This window comes from Pyrus communis, chromosome 11 (genome assembly GCF_963583255.1).
Source record: "Pyrus communis chromosome 11, drPyrComm1.1, whole genome shotgun sequence".
Lineage (NCBI taxonomy): Eukaryota > Viridiplantae > Streptophyta > Magnoliopsida > Rosales > Rosaceae > Pyrus > Pyrus communis.
The window spans coordinates 1,018,082-1,035,413 of record NC_084813.1 but is presented as its reverse complement, the minus strand read 5'-3'; the positions used below and the strand labels follow the sequence as shown (position 1 = coordinate 1,035,413).

The 17,332-nt window shown below is 38.6% G+C and overlaps 1 protein-coding gene and 1 pseudogene across 1 annotated transcript; both read right to left on the bottom strand.

The window, feature by feature from the left end:
• Positions 1–743: 743 nt before the first annotated feature.
• Positions 744–5,098, bottom strand: LOC137708409 (sucrose synthase 5-like). The gene is made up of 15 exons (XM_068447478.1): positions 4,865–5,098; positions 4,486–4,640; positions 4,125–4,317; positions 3,891–4,009; positions 3,598–3,814; positions 3,406–3,501; positions 3,147–3,320; positions 2,917–3,033; positions 2,664–2,830; positions 2,344–2,568; positions 1,688–2,254; positions 1,458–1,596; positions 1,276–1,358; positions 1,098–1,127; positions 744–1,006 (listed from the first exon to the last, which is right to left on the bottom strand). The coding sequence occupies exons 1-15, from the start codon at positions 5,096–5,098 to the stop codon at positions 991–993; spliced, it is 2,532 nt and encodes an 843-aa protein (XP_068303579.1). The 3' UTR covers positions 744–990.
• A 2,455-nt stretch (positions 5,099–7,553) lies between these two features.
• LOC137707685 (sucrose synthase 7-like) lies at positions 7,554–17,101 on the bottom strand (annotated as a pseudogene).
• Between the last annotated feature and the right edge of the window lie 231 nt (positions 17,102–17,332).

Here is a 17,332-nt window from a genome sequence, read left to right as displayed (position 1 = left end):
GTTTTCACGAAAATATGAAAAATTTTACAAGACCAATTTTGGTGCATAAGGGCACGAAAATTCAGTACTAAACTCCCAAGAGGGTGATTATCCACTTTTGCGTTTAAAATCAATTGTACTGTAAATGCAGAATCCGATTCTACTATAATATTTTTAATTCCATTATTCTATGCAACTTGATAGGGTGAAGTTTGCTTTTCAACCCCCTTTTCATATCAATCCTTGATTTTTTAAATATTTCGATAAAAAAATCGACAATTTCGTAGATATTTTAAACACTGCTTATAAGTGACATTTTTTCTTGACAGAGAACACAATTTTAAACCAACAGGAGATTCTTTCACTGTAAAGATGAGACAGAGAGAGAGACAGTTTCCTTCTTCTCTTGGATAAAAAGAATTAAAGGTGGAAAATAGCTAGTTATGCAAAGTCTCTTCGTCTGGTTGGTTTGTTTATTTAGGGTTGCTGAGGATTTAAAATTGTTAGTTGGTTGAATTGGATTAAATTGTTATGGCAGATGAATTGAACAACTGAAAAAGGTATAATAATTTAGTTAGAAAGTTTAATCACCATGTAATATTATTGAGTAAATTTAGATGTGGGTTACGCTAATTGAGCAGGGCAGTGTCCGTTTTCTCCGTCTCCTTCACTCGAGTTCAAATCCTGCTCCCCTAAACTAAGCTAAATAGAGAATATCGTCTTATCAAAAGAAAATATCACTGATTTCATAATGCATAAAATCACAACGTGTCAATGAACCAACACCGAACGGTTGGATTGAAAAATATGAATTGAAACCCTCGCAAATTGTAAATTTGGTATAATTTTATTACATAAAAACAAACTTTCATGCTTCAATAGTTACCAACAACAATTTTTCTTTGCAAATGAATAATAGGGAATTAATGTTTAAGAAACAGAAATGGCAGTATCGCGGTTGGGTAGCTCAAATGGCAATCCTCAATCAAGCTCTCCTTATTTGACCTTAACTTAGGCTCCAAACAACCTGCAATTATGGAGTGAAGAATTTTTTCAGTTTATGTTGGCCTTAGCGAAAAGATTGAAAACAAGCCGTTTGTGGCGATCTTACTCTCTACCTTTGCAATCGAGACTGTGAGCGCCTTGAGCTGCACATTAATTTTTTGTCGTTAGTTTTGGATGAACAGTACAATGTGATTAGAGAAATAAGAGAGGTCATGTTAACAGATGCATTTTAGAACGATAAGCATGCATTTAAGACGTGTTCATAAAGTTTCGTTGCTCAGGTTCACATGCCTTGATGTGGTCTGTGGTTTGGCAATTGACTTTGGCGCTGCTGGTTGTTCAGGTTCATCACTTGGGACAGGCACATTCTTCACCTGCAACAATGCCGATTAAAATTAGGGAACTCTCGAGCTTAATAGATTGAGAAATAGATATGGGATGCATCCTATGTATAAGCATAATCTGTAACACACCAAGTTCCTATATTGGAGATTAAAGAACATCTGGATGTATCTATGCTTTGCCTGTTTCTGCTCTTTCTTCAACTGCCTCCAGAAAGTATAAGTGCTCCCCATGTTCAACACCTTGTTTGCATATATCTTCCAAGTGTAGCTACAAAGTTTCGATAACTTGTTTTAAATTCCATGGAAAAAGAGGTTGGTTTTTAAGCAAATAAGTATGGACGCAGAGGTTGTGTATTTACCATTCGTATATGCGCTGCAAGCCTGCATTGGAAAATCTGTCCCAATATGCAGCATCAGTCTTGGACTTCTCAAAGAAATCAGCAATTTTGTCGCTTGCTTCATCTCCGTTGTTAGGATCAATATGGAAACCAGAGACCTCATCAACTATGATTTCAGCCGGGCCTCCTTGGTTGGTTGCAAAGGTGGGCAATCCACAGTTCATTGCCTCAATGACAGTCAGACCGAATGCTTCATACAGGGCAGGTTGCACAAAAGCTCCCCTTGTGTCGGCAATGCAACGGTAGAGCTCTCCATTTCGGTTCCTATCAGTCTGTGCTGCTATCCATCTGATCTGACCCCTGAGTTGGTACTTCTCTATCAGTGTATGCATCTTCTTTATTTCAGCGATTTCTTCTCTATCTTTTGATTTCGAAGGGTCAAAGAATCCACCAACTACCACAAGGTTAACCAAATTTCTCAGCCTCTTGTTCTTCCCGTACCACTCAACCAACCCGGTAATGTTTTTAACAATGTCCAGCCTTGCCATTGAGAAGATGATAGGTTTCTTCCGGTCTACTAGAAATCCACTGTTCAAGAGAATGGTTCAGGTTGATGTTAGATTACTTTTGATCAGCATTTGAATTCTAAAAGAACGATTTGCTAGTCCAGGACTTACAGATGTTCACTGTTATCCTCTTTACTAAACAGTAGTTCTTCAATGGCAGGAGAGAATGAAGTGAGCCGTTTCTGCTTCTCTGAGTAGGGGAAATATACAGACTGATCCGCCCCAGGAGCGGCAATGTTGAATTTGGGGTCAAATACATTGATGCCAGAAACAACTCTACAGAGCCCTGGGAGCGTAAATGCAGTATGACTTTCGTATTGTCCTGGTCTGTCTTTGCTGCAAAACAACATCCATGTACATTATGGTGTAAACTGTAATGTAATCATTTGGTAAGGGTGTCGAGTATATGAATGCTGGTTAATTTTGCTAACCTTCCTGCAATTTCCTGGTATGTGCTTGCAATGACAAAATCTGTAGCATTCATTGAGATTGTGTCAGCAAGAAATTGGCATGAGAAGTGATACTTGGGATCTAACTCCTTCCAGTTGATGTCTGAATCTTCGTACTTGGTCTTCTCCAAAGCATGAGCAATAGTTGCCTGGTTTTAACATGCTACGGGTTAGTAAATACAAAGCGGGAGAAAAATGTGTTACGGTTGTATCTATAAGATAAATTAACAGTGACCTGAGTTATCCCAAGTTTATTAGCCATGAGAGACGCCACCAAATTGCCATCTGTGTAGTTTCCAATAATAAAATCCGGCTTTCCTTCCATCAGGTAGAGGATTTTGGCAGTAGCATCCTAGTAGTTTGAAACAAGTGGAACAATTATTTTAGAGCAGAAAGTACATAAGGAACAAAATCAATAATTGAGCACTCTAAAAGTATGAATTTAAATATCGACGGAAAACATGCCTGTGTAAACAACTCAAGATAGGGATAGATGTCAAAACGAGAAACCCAACGGCGCAGGATACCCTTTTCTGTCCTAAATGGCACCCTAAGGATGTTAGAGTACTTGGTGCCATTGATTTGTTCCAACTCTTGGTTGCACTTAGTTCCCCTTGCTTCGGGTATGAGTCTTGTCACCTATTGTAGCCAACAACTGTAGTTAGATAATGGTAAATAAACCGAACTACCTTCCAACTTCAAAGCAAATCGTCCATAGTTGTACCACTAGAATTTGAGGCTTCACAGTAAGTCCTTGTTGCTTAATTCTCAGAGTCAGTTCTTCCTCCATAGCTTTCACTTGATCCAGAATGTAAACCACCTGTTTTGAATAGCAGAGTTCAAAAAATTTCGTCTCAGTAACAAATTCCATTTGCAAGGAGACTTAGCATATCGGATGCAGTATTCAAATTTATACCTGCCCGCCTGTGTCTGGTAAGCCAAGAACATCTGCTTGGCCAAAGTAGCCATGGGGAGAGAATATTACAACATTGAATATTGTGGGAAGCCTACTGAAAAACCTATCCATGTTCAATGGGTCTGGAGCTTGAAGTACTTCTGAAAGTATTTTCATTGTCTCCCTTGTTCTTTCTGCAGTGTCTCCCCACCCCTTCTCAAAGCCCCACTCCTTAAACCTGTAAATGACGCTCGGTTTCAGATTGCAAGTTACATTACATGACACTGGCAGAAGAACCTGAGAGGAAGAGTCACCTTAGTTCAAAATTTTGGAATGGTGTGTCCTTAGGAAGTGTTGAGAGGTACACTTCCGTTACAATCAGAGCCGCCTGAAGCTTCAAAGCCGTGTTGAGGGTCTCATTTAGAATAAGCTGCTGTAAATTCAAAATCACATAAACTATGTTTCAAACCTTATCATTAGAATGAAATTGGAATTTCTTTGCATCCAATTTTATGTTTTGTAGAATTAAATTTCTGTGATTCCCATACTTCTCCTTGATGATTTAGTGAAAGTAAGTAATCCACAAGGGGTTGTGCATTCTCCAGTTTTCCAGCTAGCTTTGAAGTGGTAAACTTGGTAACATAATCGATTCCATTTCCGATCGAGGAGGATAGAGTCAAGTGAGGAGTAGAGAAATCAATTGCTCTAAAATCCACCTCCAATGCATGTTCATCATTTGACCTGCAATGAAAAGCATATGGGGGTTAGGCCGGTTGGTGGTTAGCGAAGCCAGTGTGCTCATCATCATCCCTTGCACCCAAAATCAAATCTCGCTCCTCGTAGATTTGAGTAGTTTAGAATATTGTATTGTATAAAAGAAAAAACTTTAAGAAGGAAAAAAACATGTACCATTTATCATCATATAAAGCTTCTTTGTATTTCAAGAAGTCTCGGACAGTGATAGCCTCGACTGAGAGATCCTCAGAGCTGACCTTAACGAATTCCCAATATCCTGGATTTAGTCTTATTGAAAAGACAACATGTGGAGGAACAACAACAGCTTCCTGTGGATTATATTAAGTAAACATCTCATTAAGTCAAAAGTAAAACCAATAATTTATTGTTTAACGAAAATTCTATGATGCGAGTATCCTATACCCTTAAGTTTTTAACCATTAAATTTTAGTCATTGTATTTTTAAATAACCAACGGTCTAACGGTTAATAATTCTAGTTAGTCCCCCAAAATGAAAGAACATATATATAAAAAGAAGTGTTTAATTAGAAACCTGAGTTGAACACAATATATAGCCAAGAACACCCTCCAAAACTTGGGTCATTTCAGCCTTGTCATCTATGACTGTCTCCATTTCACTCATCAAATGGTGAAGCTTCATGATCCTTCTTCCTTTCTCGATGTACTTTGCAAAGCACCGCTTCATGTGGTACCGGCTCTGTCTCAGGGCGTCCGGCATGGTATCAGCTATGGAATCGGAGCGTTTGACGGCCGCTGCAGAAGCCATTTTTGTGTAAAATATATTTGTTTTTAAAGATGCAAAGGTTTCAAATGCTTAAAAGATGAAGCAGTTTGACGGTTGCTGAGCTTATGTTTCTGCATTTATAGGCGGCTTTCGGAATTCGTTACTTACGACGTATGCGATGCGGCTGGCTTGTTCATTGTTGCAGATTGCTTTTGGTTTCGTCAAGCGCTTTAGAAATCTGAATATTTTTTGCAAAAGAAAAGAATGTGATCTGTGTAAGTGAAGATATTCTTAGACACTCTCTCCCTTTTCTTTTCTTTATTTTGGTTGACAACCGGGCATACGTTTAAAAAATATTAATTATATAAGAATATAATAATACTATGAGACTTTAGCTATATCTGCAACTAGAACGACAAGAAAAAAAAGGAGTTTGCTAAAAAATGACTGAACCCAAACTGCATGACAAACCCAAACGAGCCAAATCATTATCAACAAAATTCTTTTCACGATAAATATGACAAGTTTCATAAGACCAAGTTTGGCACATAGAGGCACGAAAATTCAATACTAAACTTTCAAGATGGTGAATATCCACTTTTGCATTTAAAATCAATTATACTATAAATAGAGAATCTGATTCCACCATAATCTTTTTAATTCCATTCTTCCATGCAAATTACAGCCTAATAATCTGACACATATAGACCTGGTTTGGTACTGAGGTGATTCTGAAAAAAACTGCTATAAAAAAAAGCTGGGAGCTGTTTTTGTGTTTGGTAAACACTCAGATTCAGCTTTTTTTCACAGTTTTGGATGAAAAAAAGCCAAAAACAAGAAGCTGCAAAACCAAGCTTTGAAAAACCGGTTTTTTTTCACATCTGTTTTACATAAAAGTTTACCAAACACTTTAATACTGTTTTTTTTTTTTTCAAAGGCACTTTTACAAAAAAGTTTACCAAACACTCTGCTGCTTTATTTCACAGCTGCTTATTCTCACAGTACAGCAGAAGCAGCTTTTTTTCAAAGCACATTAATACCAAACCAGCCCATAATCTGACCTCGACCAAGATTGGAACAAAAGACAAAAAGCCATGCTGCCGACTAGTTTATGAGGACTGCATTGAGAGGTTGATCACTCTCTTTTTATCCTTTTTTTCCTCTCTTTAACTTATCACTTCTAATTTACTATATATTTATTTTCGGTTGGATTAAACGCCAGAATGATTATCGGATTTGATTTCTGTTATTTTGATTACCAAGTACCAGATGATTCATATGTTTATTTATCATTTGATTTGATCTGTCATTGATATCAAATCAAAGGATGAATGACTAAATACTCCTTAGTCACCTAGTGAACAAAGAAACATTTTTGTTTCGTATTTTCTCTTTATTTCTTTGTACTTGTGTTATAGTTTCTAATCATAAGATTTAATAAATCAACTGCGAACAAATAACAACATATGGGAGGTGGAGGAGAAAAATTAATACAGTGAAAATCATAACCCCTATTCCACTAGTGGGACTGTCGGAGCATGACATGCTTAGCATATGATTTGAACAAGGATTATCTCTCTTCTTTTTTCCTTCTTTTTTCTCCTCTTGGTTGAACGCTCAAGATTTCATCTTTGGAGAAAGAGAAAAAAAAAATACAAATAGAGAGAGAGAAGAAGAAAAAACTGTGAGAGAAAGTGAAGGAGGAGAGGAAAAAGGGGAGGGAGAGAATCCCCGATAGTTATAGAGATTAGGGAGAGAGAGTGCTTAAAAAGAAGAGATTGTTAATTATATGTACTTTTAATATTGAAAATTAAAATTGATCGATGTGAGCGGGACAAATTGGTATTACAATATCTCGTCATTTTTAATACACTGGTTGAATTGAATTAAATTGTTATGGCAGACGAATTGAAGAATTGAAAATGGTATAATAATTTAGTTAGAAAGTTTAATTAATCATCATGTAGTGTCATTGAGTAAATCTTAGATGTTGATTACACTAGTCGAGTAGGGCAGTGTTATTTCCATCCATTTTTTTTTATTTCACCGAGTTCAAATCCTACTCCCTTTAAATTAAACTAAATTAGAAAATATCATCTTGTAAAATAAAAAATATATTACTGAGTTCATCGTGCATAAAATCACAAAGTGTAACTAAACCAACACCGAACCGTTAGGTTGAAAATATGAATTGAAAGCCTCACAAACTGTAAATTTGGTATAATTTTATTACATAAAAACAAACTTTCATGCTCCAATGGTTATGCAACAATAATTCTTCTTTGCAAATGAATAATAGGGAGTTAATGTATAGGAAACAGAAGAGGCGGTATAAGTATTGCAGTTGGGTAGCACAATTGGCAATCCTCGATCAAGCTCCCTTTATTTGACCTTAATTTCCAAACAACCTGAAATTATGCGGAGAAGAATTAATTTTCAGTTTATGCTGGCTTTAGGGAAAAGATTGAAAACAAGCCGTTTGTGGCGATCTTACTCTTTACCTTTGCAATCGAGACTGTGAGCGCCTTGAGCTGCACATCAATCATTTGTTGTTAGTTTTGGATGAACAGTACAATGGGATTAGAGAAATAAGAGAGGTCATGTTAACAGATGCATTTTAGAACGATAAGCATGCATTTAAGACGTGTTCATAAAGTTTCGTTGCTCAGGTTCACATGCCTTAATGTGGTCTGTGGTTTGGCAGTTGGCTTTGGTTGCTCAGGTTCATCACTTGGGACAGGCACATTCTTCACCTGCAACAATGCCGATGAAAATTAGGGTCGAAGTCTCGAGCCTAATAGAATGAGAAATAGATATGGGATGCATCCTATGTATAAGCATAATCTGTAACATACCCAGTTCCTATATTGGAGATTAAAGAACATCTGGATGTATCTTTGCTTTGCCTGTTTCTGCTCTTTGTTCAACTGCCTCCAGAAAGTATAAGTGCTCCCCATGTTCAACACCTTGTTTGCATATATCTTCCAAGTGTAGCTACAAAGTTTCGATAACTTGTTTTAAATTCCATGGAAAAAGATGTTGGTTTTTAACCAAATAAGTATGGATGCAGAGGTTGTGTATTTACCATTCGTATATGCGCTGCAAGCCTGCTTTGGAAAATCTGTCCCAATACGCAGCATCAGTCTTGGACTTCTCAAAGAAATCAGCGATTTTGTTGCTTGCTTCATCTCCGTTGTTAGGATCAATATGGAAACCAGAGACCTCATCAACGATGATTTCAGCCGGGCCGCCTTGGTTGGTTGCAAAGGTGGGCAATCCACAGTTCATTGCCTCAATGACAGTCAGACCAAATGCTTCATACAGGGCAGGTTGCACAAAAGCTCCCCTTGTGTCAGCAATGCAACGGTAGAGCTCTCCATTTCGGTTCCTATCAGCCTGTGCTGCTATCCATCTGATCTGACCCCTGAGTTGGTACTTCTCTATCAGTGTATGCATCTTCTTTATTTCAGCGATTTCTTCTCTATCTTTTGATTTCGAAGGGTCAAAGAATCCACCAACTACCACAAGGTTAACCAAATTTCTCAGCCTCTTGTTCTTCCCGTACCACTCAACCAACCCGGTAATGTTTTTAACAATATCCAGCCTTGCCATTGAGAAGATGATAGGTTTCTTCCGTTCTACTAGAAATCCACTGTTCAAGAAAATGGTTCAGGTTGACGTTAGATTACTTTTGATCAGCATTTGAATTCTTAAAGAATGATTTGCTAGTCCAGGACTTACAGATGTTCACTGTTATCCTCTTTACTAAACAGTAGTTCTTCAATGGCAGGATAGAATGAAGTGAGCCGTTTCTGCTTCTCTGAGTAGGGGAAATATACAGACTGATCCGCCCCAGGAGCAGCGATGTTGAATTTGGGGTCAAATACATTGATGCCAGAAACAACTCTACAGAGCCCCGGGAGCGTAAATGCAGTATGACTTTCGTATTGTCCTGGTCTGTCTTTGCTGCAAAACAACATCCAAGTACATTATGGTGTAAACTGTAATGTAATCATTTAGTAAGGGTGTCCGAACATATGAATGCTGGTTAATTTTGTTAACCTTCCTGCAATTTCCTGGTATTCATTGAGATTGTGTCAGCAAGAAATTGGCATGAGAAGTGATACTTGGGATCTAACTCCTTCCAGTTGATGTCTGAATCTTCGTACTTGGTCTTCTCCAAAGCATGAGCAATAGTTGCCTGGTTTTAACGCGCTACGGGTTAGTAAATACAAAGTGGGAGAAAAATGTGTTACGGTTGTATCTATAAGATAAATTAACAGTGACCTGAGTTATCCCAAGTTTATTAGCCATGAGAGACGCCACCAAATTGCCATCTGTGTAGTTTCCAATAATAAGATCCGGCTTTCCTTCCATCAGGTAGAGGATTTTGGCAGTCGCATCCTAGTAGTTTGAAACAAGTGGAACAATTATTTTAAAGCAGAAAGTACATAAGGAACAAAATCAATAATTGAGCACTCTAAAAGTATGAATTTAAATATCGACGGAAAACATGCCTGTGTAAACAACTCAAGATAGGGATAGATGTCAAAACGAGAAACCCAACGGCGCAGGATACCCTTTTCTGTCCTAAATGGCACCCTAAGGATGTTAGAGTACTTGGTGCCATTGATTTGTTCCAACTCTTGGTTGCACTTAGTTCCCCTTGCTTCGGGTATGAGTCTTGTCACCTATTGTAGCCAACAACTGTAGTTAGATAATGGTAAATAAACCGAACTACCTTCCAACTTCAAAGCAAATCGTCCATAGTTGTATGTGAAACACACCACTAGAATTTGAGGCTTCACAGTAAGTCCTTGTTGCTTAATTCTCAGAGTCAGTTCTTCCTCCATAGCTTTCACTTGATCCAGAATGTAAACCACCTGTTTTGAATAGCAGAGTTCAAAAAATTTCGTCTCAGTAACAAATTCCATTTGCAAGGAGACTTAGCATATTGGATGCAGTATTCAAATTTATACCTGCCCGCCTGTGTCTGGTAAGCCAAGAACATCTGCTTGGCCAAAGTAGCCATGGGGAGAGAATATTACAACATTGAATATTGTGGGAAGCCTACTGAAAAACCTATCCATGTTCAACGGGTCTGGAGCTTGAAGTACTTCTGAAAGTATTTTCATTGTCTCCCTTGTTCTTTCTGCAGTGTCTCCCCACCCCTTCTCAAAGCCCCACTCCTTAAACCTGTAAATGACGCTCGGTTTCAGATTGCAAGTTACATTACATGACACCGGCAGAAGAACCTGAGAGGAAGAGTCACCTTAGTTCAAAATTTTGGAATGGTGTGTCCTTAGGAAGTGTTGAGAGGTACACTTCTGTTACAATCAGAGCTGCCTGAAGCTTCAAAGCCGTGTTGAGGGTCTCATTTAGAATAAGCTGCTGTAAATTCAAAATCACATAAACTATGTTTCAAACCTTATCATTAGAATGAAATTGGAATTTCTCTGCATCCAATTTTATGTTTTGTAGAATTAAATTTCTGTGATTCCCATACTTCTCCTTGATGATTTAGTGAAAGTAAGTAATCCACGAGGGGTTGTGCATTCTCCAGTTTTCCAGCTAGCTTTGAAGTGGTAAACCTGGTAACATAATCGATTCCATTTCCGATGAGGAGGATAGAGTCAAGTGAGGAGTAGAGAAATCAATTGCTCTAAAATCCACCTCCAATGCATGTTCATCATTTGACCTGCAATGAAAAGCATATGGGGGTTAGGCCGGTTGGTGGTTAGCGAAGCCAGTGTGCTCATCATCATCCCTTGCACCCAAAATGAAATCTCGCTCCTCGTAGATTTGAGTAGTTTGGAATATTGTATTGTATAAAAGAAAAAACTTTAAGAAGGAAAAAAACATGTACCATTTATCATCATATAAAGCTGTTGGATTATGTGGCCAAGTGGCCATATCTTTATAATAAACAAACCAAAAAGAGGGAAATATCTCTCCTTGTTTTGGGGAGGAAAAGAGGGAAAAGAAAATGTTTTGGTTCCCTTCACCACCCGTGAGCTTTGGTTTTGGCATAAAAAACTAGAGAAAAGAAAGAGTTCTTTTCTTTGTAGAGAAAAAAGGGAGTGAGAGCTTATAGTTCGGCAGAGAAGAAAATAGCTCTTTTTGCAGAGAGCTAAGGAGAGTTGCAGAGAGCTAAAGGAGCTGCAAAGAGAGAAGAGAAGCTGCTGCTTCAATTGGTTAGTAATCATCCATCAAAGTAGTTGTTGTTGTAATAGCTTTGAGCTATATGTATAGAGAAGAAATTATTCTTTATATTTCTTCCTCTATTTGTTTCTTTGGTGTGAGAGAGCTATTGGGTGTATTGGGTTATTTGGGTTGTGAGATTGCCAACACTTTGTAAACTCCCATTTGGTTGATAGTGGATTATTGGGTGAGCTCCTACTGCTCCGAGGACGTACTCCAGTTACACTGACTGTTGAGGAACCTCGTTAAAATCTTGGTGTCTTTTATATTTTGTTCTTGCATTTTATTTGATAAATTTCCTGTGGGTTAGCTTCAGTTGGTTCCGCGTGGTTTGGTGCTATCCTAGCACAACAATTGGTATCAGAGCACTGGTTGCTCTTGGGTACTGTCTAGTTGCCAAAGATGTCAGACGGGCAAGATGAGAATCCTTTTGGAAGCAGCTCCGGGTTTGCAAGAACTACGGTGCAAAATGCAAAGTTCGAAGTGGAAAAGTTTGATGGCACAAACAACTTCGGGATGTGGCAATGTGAGGTTAAAGATGTGTTGGCTCAACAAGATCTTCTTGCCGCCTTGGGAGAGAAGCCTGAAGCTATGTCGAAACTGGAATGGGAGAAATTAAATTTGTGGGCTTGCTCTTCAATTCGGTTGTGCCTTGCAAAAACTCAGAAGTATTTTGTGATGCGGGAGACTTTGGCAAGTGTGTTGTGGCAAAAATTGGAAGACAAGTATATGACGAAGAGTGCAGAGAACCGGCTACACTTGAAGAAAAAGCTCTACCGCTTCCAATACAAAGAAGGTACAAAAATGATTAGACACCTTGATGCTTTTAATAAGTTGATTGCCGACTTGTTAAATTTAGATGAGGATATTAAGGATGAAGATAAGGCCTTAATATTGTTGAATTCCTTGCCGAACTCTTATGAGCATTTTGTTACCACTATTATGCATGGTAAAGAAACTGTGAAATTTGAAGATGTGTCAAATGCCTTGATGAATTATGAAATGAGGCATAGAGATAAAAATCATGATAGTACCTCTGAAGCTTTATTTGTTAGAGGTAGATCATCGGAGAGGAGATCCTCTTCTAGCAGGAAAAAATCACAGTCTCGACCTAGAGGAAACTCTAAAGGTAGAAAACCTTTGGAAAGGGATGAATGTGCCTTTTGTCGTAATAAGGGCCATTGGAAGAAAGATTGTCCTAGATTGAAGACCAAAGGCAAAGAAAGTTCTGAAGCTAATGTTGCTGAGGTTGAAACAGATTTTTCTGATTTTGCTTTAACCACTTCCTCATCATTTGATTGTGCTACTAAGTGGGTGTTGGATACGGGTTGTACTCATCATATGACTCCTCACAAGGATTGGTTTTCAAGCTTGAAAGAGTTTGATGGCGGTGTTGTGTTCATGGGAGATGACAATCCTTGCACAACAAAAGGGATTGGTACAGTTCGTTTGAAGTTGCATGATGGCATGGTTAAAGAGTTGACAGGTGTTCGGTATGTACCGAATTTGAAGAAAAATCTTATTTCTTTGGGAACTTTGGAAGCCAAGGGCTTCAGGTTTCATTCAGATGGGCAGACATTGAAGGTGACTTATGGTGCACTTGTTGTGATGAAAGCTCCTCGATGTGGCCATTTGTATTTATTGCAAGGAAGCACTGTGACAGGTGAAGCATCTGTAGTCTCAGAAAATATGGGCACATCCGATTCTGATACTACTAGATTGTGGCATATGAGATTAGGCCATGCCGGTGAGAAAGCTCTACAAGGGCTTGTGAAACAAGGTCTTCTAAAAGGTGCCACGACTTGTAAGCTTGACTTCTGTGAGCATTGTGTCTTGGGGAAGCAAACTAGAGTGAAGTTTGGTACTGCTCTACATCAGACGAAGGGCATTCTTGATTATGTGCATTCGGATGTTTGGGGTCCTACAAAGACTCCCTCTTTGAGTGGTAGACATTGGTTCGTGACCTTTGTTGATGATTATTCAAGAAGGTCTTGGGTCTACACTATGAAGCACAAGAGTGAGGTGTTGAGCATTTTCTTGGGTTGGAAGAAAATGGTTGAGAACCAGACTGGGAGAAAGATTAAGATTTTGAGATCGGATAATGGTGGTGAATACACATCCGACCCTTTCTTTAAAGTTTGCAAAGAAGAAGGGATTGTAAGACATTTTAGTGTCCGGGGAACTCCACAACAAAATGGAGTTGCAGAAAGATTGAATCGAACCTTGCTTGAGAAGGTTAGATGCATGTTGTCTCAGTCGGGTTTGAGCAAGTCATTTTGGGCAGAGGCAGTTACTTATGCATGTCACATCATCAACCGATTACCCTCAGCTGCTATTCAGGGTAAGACACCAATAGAGGTATGGATTGGAAAACCTTCTACTGATTATGATTATATTCGTATTTTTGGTTCACCTGCTTATTTTCATGTAACTGAAAATAAACTTGATCCTAGAGCCAAAAAGGCTATCTTTCTTGGTTTTAGTAGTGGTGTCAAAGGTTACAGGTTATGGTGCCCGGAGATGAAGAAACTTGTAATCAGCAGAGATGTGACATTTGATGAAGAAAATATGTTCAGAGACTCTGAAAAGAATATGAAAGATGTCCAACAGGTGGAGCTTGAGAAAGTTGCATCTAGTACTTCAAATCCTATTTCCGCTGATGTCGAAGCCACTACAAGTGAAGAAGTGGGAGACCATGAGGATGTTGAAGAAGTTGAACTTGAAGATTCTATTCAAGTTGAAGAGCAAGTTTCACCTCAAGAGTCTATTGCCAAGAACAGAGGAAAAAGACAAATTACCAAGCCAGCTCGGTATAGTGATTATGTTGCTTTTGCTCTTCCTATTATCACTGATGAGATTCCATCCAATTTTGAGGAAGCCATTGAGAGTGAGGAAAAGGAGAAGTGGTGCAATGCCATGGGCGACGAGATGAATTCTCTCATGAAAAATAAGACTTGGGAGTTAGCTAAATTGCCTAAGGGTAAGAAAGCTATTGGTTGCAAATGGGTGTATGCCAAGAAGGAAGATACTGATGAGAAACGCAATGTCAGATTCAAAGCAAGATTAGTTGCTAAAGGGTATGCACAAAAGGAGGGCATTGACTACAATGAAATCTTTTCTCCAGTTGTGAAGCACTCCTCAATTCGCATTATGTTAGCTCTTGTTGCACAATATGATCTTGAGCTTGTGCAACTTGATGTGAAGACGGCTTTCCTACATGGTGATTTGAATGAAGAAATTTATATGTGTCAACCGGATGGGTATAAAGTGAAAGGGAAAGAAAATTTGTTTTGCAAGTTGAAGAAATCACTTTATGGCTTGAAGCAATCTCCAAGGCAATGGTATTTGAGGTTTGATAAATTTATGAGAGGCCAAAATTATTCTAGAAGTCAATATGATCATTGTGTGTACTTCAAGAAGTTGCAAGATGAGTCTTTCATTTATTTGTTGATATATGTTGATGATATGTTGATTGCCTCAAAGAATGTTGAAGAGATTGAGAAATTGAAGAAGCAAATGAAGAATGAGTTCGAGATGAAGGATCTTGGTGAAGCAAAGAAGATCCTTGGCATGGAGATCACTAGAGACAGAGAGAAAGGTTTGGTATGCTTGAATCAAAGACAATACCTTGAGAAGTTGATTCGGAAGTTTGGAGTTCATGATTCAACTAAACCGGTTAGTACCCCTTTGGCTCCTCATTTTAAATTGAGTTCTCTACAATGTCCTAAAACTGATCAAGAGAAGCTACAAATGAAAAATATACCATATGCAAATTTGGTTGGTAGTTTGATGTATGCAATGGTATGCTCTAGACCGGATATTGCTCATGCAATTGGCATGGTGAGTCGATATATGCATAATCCAGGTAAAGAGCATTGGCAAGCAGCTAAGTGGATATTGAGATATCTCCATAGTACTCGAGACGTTGGTTTATGCTTTGAGAGAGATGACTCTGGTATTGGTCATTTTGCAGTTGGTTATGTTGATTCAGATTATGCAGGTGATCTGGATGGAAGGAAGTCTACTACAGGCTATGTGTTTACTATGGCTAAAGGGCCAGTTTGTTGGAGGTCCATTTTGCAGTCGTCTGTTGCTTTGTCTACTACAGAGGCTGAATATATGGCAGTTGCTGAAGCTATAAAGGAGGCCATTTGGATACATGGGCTGATTAGAGATTTGGGGGTTGATCAGAAGCAGGTGGAGGTGCATTGTGATAGTCAGAGTGCCATTTATTTGGCTAAGTATCAGGTTCATCATGCGAGGACCAAGCACATAGATGTGCGTTATCACTTTGTTCGTGAAGTTGTTGGTGAAGGAGAAATCATTCTCCAGAAGATTCCAACTAAAGACAACCCCGCTGATATGTTGACTAAGGTTGTTGGTGTAGCCAAGTTTGTTCATTGCTTGAACTTGGCTCACATTTTGCCTATATAAAGAAGGCGTTGAGCAGTAGGAGTTTTGGAGAATTGGCTCTGCATGAGTTGTTCTCTTGCTAGTGTTTGGGAGTGTTTTTTTGTGTCAATTGTGTTGGTTGGTTTATCATGGTGTTTTCGGAACTTGGCCAAGGTGGAGATTGTTGGATTATGTGGCCAAGTGGCCATATCTTTATAATAAACAAACCAAAAAGAGGGAAATATCTCTCCTTGTTTTGGGGAGGAAAAGAGGGAAAAGAAAATGTTTTGGTTCCCTTCACCACCCGTGAGCTTTGGTTTTGGCATAAAAAACTAGAGAAAAGAAAGAGTTCTTTTCTTTGTAGAGAAAAAAGGGAGTGAGAGCTTATAGTTCGGCAGAGAAGAAAATAGCTCTTTTTGCAGAGAGCTAAGGAGAGTTGCAGAGAGCTAAAGGAGCTGCAAAGAGAGAAGAGAAGCTGCTGCTTCAATTGGTTAGTAATCATCCATCAAAGTAGTTGTTGTTGTAATAGCTTTGAGCTATATGTATAGAGAAGAAATTATTCTTTATATTTCTTCCTCTATTTGTTTCTTTGGTGTGAGAGAGCTATTGGGTGTATTGGGTTATTTGGGTTGTGAGATTGCCAACACTTTGTAAACTCCCATTTGGTTGATAGTGGATTATTGGGTGAGCTCCTACTGCTCCGAGGACGTACTCCAGTTACACTGACTGTTGAGGAACCTCGTTAAAATCTTGGTGTCTTTTATATTTTGTTCTTGCATTTTATTTGATAAATTTCCTGTGGGTTAGCTTCAGTTGGTTCCGCGTGGTTTGGTGCTATCCTAGCACAACAAAAGCTTCTTTGTATTTCATGAAGTCTCGGACAGTGATAGCCTCGACTGAGAGATCCTCAGAGCTGACCTTAACGAATTCCCAATATCCTGGATTTAGTCTTATTGAAAAGACAACATGTGGAGGAACAACAACAGCTTCCTGTGGATGATATTAAGTAAACATCTCATTAAGTCAAAAGTAAAACCAATAATTTATTGTTTAACGAAAATTCTATGATGCTCTGGAGTATCCTATACCCTTGAGTTTTTAACCATTAAATTTTAGTCATTGTATTTTTAAATAACTAACGGTCTAACGGTTAATAATTCTAGTTAGTCCCCCAAATTGAAAGAACATATATATAAAAAGAAGTGTTTAATTAGAAACCTGAGTTGAACACAATATATAGCCAAGAACACCCTCCAAAACTTGGGTCATTTCAGCCTTGTCATCTATGACTGTCTCCATTTCACTCATCAAATGGTGAAGCTTCATGATCCTTCTTCCTTTCTCGATGTACTTTGCAAAGCACCGCTTCATGTGGTACCGGCTCTGCCTCAGGGCGTCCGGCATGGTATCAGCTATGGAATCGGAGCGTTTGACGGCTGCTGCAGAAGCCATTTTTGTGTAAAATATATTTGTTTTTAAAGATGCAAAGGTTTCAAATGCTTAAAAGATGAAGCAGTTTGAGGGTTGCTGAGCTTATGTTTCTGCATTTATAGGCGGCTTTCGGAATTCGTTACGTACGATGTATGCGATGCGGCTGGCTTGTTCATTGTTGCAGATTGCTTTTGGTTTCGTCAAGCGCTTTAGAAATCTGAATATTTTTTGCAAAAGAAAAGAATGTGATCT

Bases quoted from the DNA above. Each gene is read 5' to 3' on its own strand.
- LOC137708409 (XM_068447478.1), bottom strand. From the start codon at position 5,098: ATGGCTTCTGCAGCGGCCGTCAAACGCTCCGATTCCATAGCTGATACC. The intron at 4,010-4,124 runs GTATGGGAATCA...TTGAATTTACAG, and splicing joins CACTAAATCATCAAGGAGAA to CAGCTTATTCTAAATGAGAC. The intron at 2,831-2,916 runs GTCACTGTTAAT...TGTTAAAACCAG, and splicing joins ATAAACTTGGGATAACTCAG to GCAACTATTGCTCATGCTTT.